Here is a 9,476-nt window from a genome sequence, read left to right as displayed (position 1 = left end):
TCACAAATAATGTAGTTCTCTCTAGAACCACACCCTATATATATATATATATATAGGGAAGGGATCAAAAAAGAAAGCTAAATGTATGAAGAATAAGGAATGAAATCCGACCCTTCATAATTCTAAATCCTACGGCTGTGCAATTTTCGGATTTTATACCTTAATAATTCCAAGAAGGCTATGTTTGTCATTATACTTTTAGTTGTAACCGAAAATATCTTTAATATGTATGGTAAGATATGGTTAATCCCATAATTCTTGCTCATTATTTCAAACGGCTGATTTCCTTAAAGAATCTGGTCCTTCTTTTTTCCTTTATTATCTCACGCCATTAAAGTATTAATAATAATAATAACTCTTCTATCTCATGCCATTGACGTATTATTGCTACTACTTTGATTTGCTGTATTTTTGTATATATATGTTGATGTATTATATTTATTGTTATGTATTCCTTATATTAATATTTAAAATTCATGAAATAATGTGTCTTTGCTTTAGATAAGACTTTAATTTTCTTATGCACTTTCGTTTTTTTATGCAGATCCGTTAAATGTTCATTCATCAGAGTCTATATTTTATTCGCAAACATTGAAAGTTTATTCACTAAAATTATACTGAATAATTTTCACTTTATTCGCAAACATTGAAAGTTTATTCACTAAAATTATACTGAATAATATTCACTTTATTTACAAATCTTAAAAGTTTATTCACTAAAATTATACTGAATAATATTGAAAATTAATCGAATACCACTTTATTATTAATCGAATAAGTTCTGAATAAATATTATTCAGTACTGAATATCACACAATAAGTTCTAAATAGTGTTGACATTCATGTGAATACATACGATATAACATCCGAATATGATCATATTACTACGCAGTCAGAGCTGACCAAGGGCGCCAGAGCTGGAAATCACCAAGGGCGCCAGAGCTGAAAATCACCAGAAGAGATTTGGAGCTATGAAGTATGAACGTGTGCTACAATATAAACGAAATCAAGAATATCATAAAACTAACTCAAATCCAAAGAATAAAGCAATAGAGTCGCCCAATATCATAAATCTAAGCCACAAAAGAAAATTACAAGAAACTAACAAATTTATAAAAAAAAAACAGAATCAAATACAAAGGAATAAGATATAAAGCAACTGAATCAAATTCATTCAACTAAAACCTCTGGAGTTCCAAATTCAGACATAAGAATCAAATATTACAATTTTACCACATGAATCAATCACAAACATGTGAGTACTATATAATGTTCGAAAGTTCCATTAAAATCCATTATCTGGGACCCTCAATACTAATCTAATACTTTAAATTCATATAAAACATCACCATATAAAACCAATCTTTGGTTTCTTCATATAAAAACCTAGTTCTCCTATGCGAAAGTTAATATCAGCAAACACAATCGAATTTTTTCATAAAAATCTAACAAATTTCAGATATGTTTCAATATATTCGAAATTTCACAGTGTTATGAACTAATGTTTTTTCGGAACTCACCTTCTTCGATGTCGAGTTCCGTTTGCCCAGAAATTGAACAAAACCCAGTTCTTCTTCGATTCCGCAGGGATATTCTTCACAATATTGCGATTCTTTGTGGAGAAGATATGAGTCATCTGAGATTCCACCTTGTTCTACACATGAATCATTGTGAAGATTTGGCAGAGGGAAAGTCGGAAATCATGGAAACTTCCAGATTTACTGAGAGTATGTATTTTACGGTTTTCACCCTTCGACAGTAAAAATCGATGGTTTTTAATGTGAACGCGTTTTCATTTTTGTTTTTTGTTTTTTTATTCGTTTTATTTGTAGCCATTGGATTAGTTAGATCTAACGCTAGGAATCCATTCTTTATTCTCTATTAAGGCTTAATTCTCCATAGATCCCACCCCTATATATATATATATATATATATATATATATAGGGTAGGGTTAATATAAAAACCCCTCTTAAGATGAAAATTAGGAACCAATTTAAAACCATTGATTTAAATAAAATAGAGGGCTGAGATTAAACTACAGATGCACAATTTCGATTGCATAGATGCACAATTTCGATTTGCTTGAGTATTTTGCATTGTTGGTTTCAATTGCATAAATTGCATATTTTTTAATTGCACAGTAAAATATAATAGATGCACAGTTTGTTTTGTTAACTAAATCCTAACCATTAGATCTAATATTTAAAAGGTCAAGATTAGGTTCTTAGTTCTCATTTTAACAGATGTTTTTATTAGAACCTCTTCCTATATATATATATATATATATATATATATATATATATATATATATCATATATGATGAGATCTTAGATTGATTTGTAGGTATTGATTTTATGTATCATATGGCTAATATTTTATCTAGAGGGGGGGAAATTTTTACATGGGTTCAAATACTGAAGTGAACAAAAAATTTTAGTAATTTTTTATATATGGTTATTCAACACTATATACTGCCTTATTTATCACTATACATATAATATTCAATAATCAGGGGGCTTAGCCCACTGGCCACCGGGTCCTCACTTAATTTAAGTGACCCGGGTTCGATCCCTCTTGGGAGCGAATTGGAGATTGGAGATATAAGGTGGATTTTGGTGAATGGAGAGATAAGGTGGTTCTTGGAGTGGATGGGGAACTAATTATACTAACATTTAACATGACTTTGTCCGATCAAAAAAAAAAAACATATAATATTCAATATCGATGGAAGATGCATTAATGTTTTCATTCTTTCCATATGAATTTACTATCATTAAGTAAGTTGTTATAATTAGAGAAATATATTAGTCAACATTATTTATTTGATTAACTTGATTTATGATACTAGCATAAATTGGTATATAACTGCACACATATAATTACGCAAAAGATTAACGTTCAAATTTAGATATTGTTTGAAACAAATGAATGTTTTTTTTTTTTGAAATTACAAATGAATGTTAAGTAGCTTGAAATTATTTTGTGAACATGAAAACAATATTTGATTTTTGTACTTTAATTAACACTACAAAAAATTCGCTAATGGTCAATAGAAATATAGACAACATGCTACGAAAATTATTGTCTATATACTGATAGACAACAGTTTTGGCTAGTCGTTGTCTATAACCGAGAATTTTGATGACATGCATGCCATAAAGCCCGTTGACTAATATGTCTATAGACGTGGTTTTATGGGGCATGTCGTCTACATAGGGCGGTCATAGACAACGGTCATTGTCTATCAACGAATAGACAATGGCCCAACGACCATTGTTTATTAGTGAATAAACAATTGGCCAGTTGATTGTTGTTTATATCAGCGCCCCTACATAGACTACACCTTCAATATTTATGACACGCGCTTTTTTTAATAGACAATAATTTTTGTTTATATTTTTGTAGTGTAAATCATATTAATAAGAGAACAACAAGTTCACATTCCAGAAGAATGAAGGAAGAAGAAAAGTAATTAAGGTTGATATATATTAAAATTAGATACTAAGGAAGAAGAAAAGTAATCAAGGTTGTTAGTAATTAATAAAGGATTGCAGATTGTGCTCTTGTGGCAAAGTGGTTATGGAGATATCTTCAGGGGGCGAGGAGCTGTGGATTAGGGTGGTGAGGTCTATCCACGGGGAGGTAGAATGGGGGGAACATGGGCTGTTGTGTAAGGGAGGGAGGGGGGGAGGGTGGTGGCCGAAAGTTCTTGCTGTCGGGGGAAGTGTGGCAGGGGGGTGGTTCTTTGAAAATCTTTAACGTCAGGTGGGGAATGGTAGGGATACGAAATTCTGGGTTGACAGGTGGGTGGGAGGAAAACCTTTGAGTTTTGCTTTCCCTAGACTCTTTCGGCTTTGTGAAAATATGAATGCATCTATTGAAGAGTCGGGAAGGTGGGAGAATGGGAGTTGGTTGTGGGAGCTTAAGTGGAGAAGGGAGTTATTTGATTGGGAGAAAGGGCTTCTTGATGACTTGATTAGGTGTATCTCTGTTGGGTCTCCTTGTTCAGGTATGAGCGACGAGTGGAGATGGAAAGCGTCAAAGAATGGGAAGTTTACGACTAATTCGGCTTATCAAATCATCGCAGCAAGCAGAGGAGATTCACATTCTAACCAACTGTCACATGAGGTGTTAGCAAAGGTTTGGGATGCGCCGGCTCCACACAAGGTGAAGGTGACAGCATGGAGGTGCTTGAGGAATAGACTTGCTACTTGTTGCAATCTTTCCAAGAGACACGTTGATCTTTCGGTCGAAGAAGCTTGGTGCAACTCCTGTATTTTGATAGAGGAGACAAATGAACATCTCTTCCTTACATGTGGGAAATCTGAACTGATCTGGGATGCCATCCAAAAATGGATTGGCATCAGCACAGCAAGACCAAAAGGTGTGGTGCAGCATTTCTTGATGTTCAGCCATCTGGGAAGAGGTAAGAGAAGCTTTAAAATTCTCAAGGCCTTATGGATGTGTACCGTTTGGCTCATCTGAAAGAAAAGAAATGAGAGTAGATTTGATGGAAAGGTTTGGGAGGTGAAAAATCTGGTTTTGGAAGCGAAATGAAGACTTTGGAGCTGGATTAAATCTTACAATCTGTTTGTGGTGGACTGTAGTTTCGAGACTTGGTGCTCTCCGGTTTTTTCTCTTTCTTCTTGTATTAACTTTTAGGTACTTCTGGTACCAGCTTCATGCTTAATGAAATTTTCTTTCCTGATAAAAATAAAAAATAAAGGATTGCAGATGATTTTTTTATAAATATTGTATGTGAATGAATGTAGAAGTATAAGAGTATATGTCATAAAATAGAAAGATCACATTTATCGTCGTGGAGCGAAGGATTATTATTATTATTATTATTATTATTATTATTATTATTATTATTATTATTATTATTATTATTATTATTATTATTATTATTATTATATTATTATTATTATTATTTGAGAAATTATTATTATTATTATTAAACAACATCGAAATCCAAAATATAAAAAGAATACTATGAAGGAAGAATCTGTGGAAGATTTTATATTTCCATGCTTGTCTGCTTGGAAGATTTGAAGTAAGAATTTGTGGATTGGGGGTTATATCTTCTTTTTCATCTATAGAATGGATTGCCATTTGGTGAAAGATAGATTATTATATATAAAAAAAATAATAATAAATCTAGAAAGATAGATTTAATTGAAGATGCATTTGACGAATTGGTGTTAATTTGTCATGTGCAGCGTGATTGAAAACGTTTTGTCCCTCCCTCTATTAATATATGTGATTTTGGTATCAAATATTAATAATTCTACCGTTAGCTCAACACACATGATTGACACATACATTAGATTTAGTTTATCTTATCGTGCAGTTTCTTGTTCGGATTTCAAACACTACTAAACAAAATCGAAATAATGTGATTTGGGTTTTCTTTGCATAAAAATGATTCCCGCAAAGTCTATTTTCACAACATTAATCTAATTTTTCAATTAAATGTCCATTTAAAATCGAAGTCTTCCATCCCCTTGAGATGCATTGCTAGTTCGAGAGTTAATTGCTTAGTATTTATTGAATAAGAATCTTTGAATATATTATAATGTGTTATTTTCCCAAGGTGTTAATCCTAAGATAGCATTGACTTGCAGCATAATTGAAGAAAATAGGGAAAATATCATTTAAAGCATTCTTTGAAAAGAGCTCATTAGTCATTTTTGTGGGCAAGTATATGTACAAGTACAACAAAAGATGAATGTAGAGAAAGAGACAACTTCAGAAGCTTCTAGAGACATTACCACGATCATCTTCTACTTTCAAAACTTGACTTTTTCCCCTTTTCTTGAAATCGGACTTTGATCTTGGAGCTTGCCTTTCATGCCTAAACCAAAAGAAAAGCAACATAATATATATTTTTTCGCCACTCGTCTAAAAAAATACAAATTACGGCTATTTTCTTAATAATTTCGATTCAAAATATCCCATTTTTTATAGAAGCTAAAAATAGTAATTGTGCGCCAAGTTTCGTAAACAAACAAAGTATATTACTTTGTTTGAAGTTTGAACATTATGGATAATGCAAGGAAATTTGGAGAAGTTGTAGAGTTTTTTTTTTTTTTTTTGATAAATTATAACGTGTAAATAAAGAAATTTAAAGATACGCGATAGAGGACTCAAACTCAGGACCTCAGGTCTTAGACATTAATCTTCTACTGCTACACCAACACACGTTCATTATGCTAAAGATGTTTTTTTTTTTTTTTTAAACATGGAGTCATGGTCATTTTCAATGTACAGGCAGTAGTAACATTTGATCTTATTGAAGAGTCTCACCTTGAAATTTTCTTGTCCTTGTATCTTATTGTGACATTTTCTTTATCACCCAACTTTGTAATGTCTTGGTCACACGACACGTGTCGAGGAAAGAAGTCGTCATCGTTACTGTGGGACCCACTACTTTCGCCGGTGATTCTTGAGACAGAAAACAATGATACCGAATTAGCCATTTCCTTGTCACTCTGCTGCAAAATGTAAACACAAAGGCCCTCAAATATGCATATCTTGTCATAAAGAAAACAAATATCCCTCGAAAATAATGTGCATGTTTTGAGCTAGAAAGTGATATATACAGGGACGGAGCCAAGAATTTAGTTCGGGGGGGGCTGAACCTGTACGGGGGTTCGGGGGCGGTATCCCCCGGGAAAAAAATTTTGGGCATTCAGTATATTTAAGGTATTTTTTTATATTAAAATACGAGCATAATACTAATAATAACGAACAATATTTTCATAGATTATATAGTTTCAATATATCACAAAACCTTTTTTGGAAATTCCGTATATTTAAGACATTTTTTATTAAAAGGCAAGCATAATAATAATAATAACAAACAACATGTCCATAGATTATATATTTTCTATATATTACAAATTAGTTTCAATACATTATAATTTTTTTTAGCATTTCATACATATTAGACATTTTTTATTAAAAGACAAGTATAATAGTAATAATAACAAACAATATTTCATAGATCATATAGTTTTAAAAAAAAATTATCCTTAAATTAAGTATATATGAGAGAATATAATAACCAAATACTCTTTTATAAAACAAAATTATTTTATAATAGGTATAAACATATATCTATATATATTTTAAAATTAAAAAAAAAAACTCAAAATTTGGGAGGGGCTCTAGCCCCCCTGGCTCCGTCCCTGGATATATAGATCATGACGAATAGGAATGTGATACTCTCAAAACAAACTTAGAGCTGGAAATTAATCAAGATATATACTTAAATGATCTAAGCCATGAAAACCACATGATGCAAAAGAATCTTGAAAACCTCAATTTTAGTGGCATGAAATGATGGATTCTCATCTTCAAAAGAGTTGGTGGGCTCTTGCTCACTCCCAAAGAGCTCTTCAAAGCTTTGGAATGTGAGATCAACATCAGGGATGTTCACATCTTCAAAACACCCTACCTCATCACAAACTCCCAAATCTTGCATATTTTGAGCCCAAATCTGCACACAAAGTGAGATTGACATTTCATTAATTTGATGTCACACTATTGATCAATGCATTCATACACAACCTCATTGTTGTGAAGAGGGCTTCTGTGCTGCCAAAAGGCGTCTCCAGCCATCGGATTCCCATTGCCGGCCAAGCTATCCAGCTGAGGAAACGGAGACGACAGAGACTCCTCGGCATCAGAATGCTCGAGATGCTGATTCTCGAGCATTCCATGCTCCTTCCACGTCGCCTCGTGCTTCACCCCCGGCCGCTCCTTGACACGCGATGATAGACATGAATCATCAGAGAGCTGAAGCCTTTCCAAATCCAAGATCTGCTGCAGAATCAACCTCTTTTCCTGGCTTCCATCATTTCCTACCTACAAATACCCAAAATCATCAAGAAAAATGATATTATCATGGAGATCCAAATCACTCAAACCAACTAAAGCAAAGCAAAAGCCAAACATAAAGAAAAGAAACCTCATCTGAGTTATCAACAGATTGTTTGATTTGGAATCCCCACAAGTCGGCAAGATCCCTTGCAGAGGGGCATCCCACATAGCAGCTGAGCTTCTTCTTGCAGTGATCGAGGGAGGCGTGGCGGCTGATGTGGCAGCTCTGGCACATGAACGTTTGGTGGTGGAAACAACGCAGCGATGCAGGGTGATTCCGGCAGGATTCGCAGACGAGGGTACGAGGATGTCTGTAGGAGAGGGCGTTGGCCGAGTGGACCTTGGCGTCGCAGGGGAGGCAGAGGTGCGCCGCGTCTGATTTGCAGAACACGACCGGCCTCAACGCCGCGCAGAATTCGCACCTTTTCTCCATTGCCCTTTCTTCTTCACTCACTCAAATTTTGAATACCGACATGACTGTTTGATCTCCAAATCGGTACATATATATATATCCTTAATCAAGATCAAGAAGCAAGAAACAAGTGAGATATGTTGTTACGAAAAATAAGCATCTCTTTATCTAAACAAGGAACTAATTATTGCTTCGTTTTGAGATTGAAATTCCCACGTTTCCATTACTACACATAGATAAAATGTTGCAGATGTAATTATTGGAGAATCTCTTGCAGAAGACATCATACTACTCAATCGAAACATGATGAGGAGAGGGAGAGGGAGAGAAACCAACCTGTAATTGTGCTTACAAGTAGAAGATTAGGAGCCCCTTATTGAATCTTTGTTCATAGATCTAAGAAGAAGGTTTTGAAAGATACAAAAGGTGCAAAAGAAAAAGAGAATCAATCACATGAAAACTGAGTGAGTGAGGGCTATGAATCTATGATAAGTTGATGATAATATTAGCAGAAAAAAGGGGGTTTGGTTTTCAGTTATGTTATTCGTTTGTTATCTACTCTGTCTGACTTGAATGAAAGGATGCACTTTTGGAGCTGAGGTGGTGAGTGACATAAAATCCCAAGTGTTATGTTATCTAATCCAGCATGTGAAAGTACGGCAGCACATCCGAATAGTTGGCGGCTGGGGCCAATGGGAACTCGCCACGTCAACGGTAGGATTGCCCCAAAGTATGGGGAAACTCAGAAAATGGAGAAGTTGCATTTCAAAGAAATCTGTGAGCATCTGACACCCAACTGTATTTGTTAGAGTTAGTTAATAACGTTAATCAACTATGCTTTCCGTTTCCCAATTAAATTCGGATCTAAACCTAACATTTTATTCCCTCCCAAATTTTGTCCAAATAGCACTACTCTTTTTTTAATCAATAATGCTATTTGGACAAAATTTGTCCGGACAAAATATGATGAAATACTTATTTAAAATTTTTGATTCAAAATAAAATAGAATTTAGCTAGTTTTATTGTTTTCTTTATATTGTAATTTTTTTATAATTTTTTAATAACCTTTTTAATTATTATTATTTTTAAAGTACACAAACTACAAATAAAATAACAAAAAATAAAAGAAATTGTTAAAAAATTATAAAAAAAACTACAATATGAAGAAAACAATA

The 9,476-nt window shown here is 33.6% G+C and overlaps 2 protein-coding genes across 4 annotated transcripts; one reads left to right on the top strand and one right to left on the bottom strand.

The window, feature by feature from the left end:
- Positions 1–3,580: 3,580 nt before the first annotated feature.
- Positions 3,581–4,691, top strand: LOC131026130 (uncharacterized). The gene is made up of 3 exons (XM_057955899.1): positions 3,581–3,643; positions 3,767–4,427; positions 4,609–4,691. Exons 1-3 carry the CDS (start codon positions 3,581–3,583, stop codon positions 4,689–4,691), a joined length of 807 nt encoding a protein of 268 aa, XP_057811882.1.
- Positions 4,692–5,633: 942 nt separating this feature from the next.
- LOC131025105 (putative zinc finger protein At1g68190) lies at positions 5,634–9,034 on the bottom strand. Of its 3 annotated transcripts, none has more exons than XM_057954714.1 (6): positions 8,637–9,034; positions 7,977–8,401; positions 7,577–7,873; positions 7,326–7,505; positions 6,311–6,495; positions 5,634–5,858 (listed from the first exon to the last, which is right to left on the bottom strand). In XM_057954714.1, the coding sequence occupies exons 2-6, from the start codon at positions 8,319–8,321 to the stop codon at positions 5,753–5,755; spliced, it is 1,113 nt and encodes a 370-aa protein (XP_057810697.1). In that variant the 5' UTR covers positions 8,322–8,401; positions 8,637–9,034; the 3' UTR covers positions 5,634–5,752. The 3 variants fall into 3 exon arrangements, with proteins under 3 accessions (XP_057810697.1, XP_057810696.1, XP_057810695.1); XM_057954713.1 differs by having other exon boundaries at positions 6,311–6,498; positions 7,977–8,365; positions 8,637–9,029; XM_057954712.1 differs by having other exon boundaries at positions 6,311–6,498; positions 8,637–9,028.
- Positions 9,035–9,476: the final 442 nt, after the last annotated feature.

The sequence above is a fragment of the Salvia miltiorrhiza genome, chromosome 5 (assembly GCF_028751815.1).
Source record: "Salvia miltiorrhiza cultivar Shanhuang (shh) chromosome 5, IMPLAD_Smil_shh, whole genome shotgun sequence".
NCBI classification, from domain to species: Eukaryota; Viridiplantae; Streptophyta; class Magnoliopsida; order Lamiales; family Lamiaceae; genus Salvia; species Salvia miltiorrhiza.
Note: the sequence above shows the minus strand (reverse complement) of the source record. Positions and strands in the feature narration are given on the sequence as shown.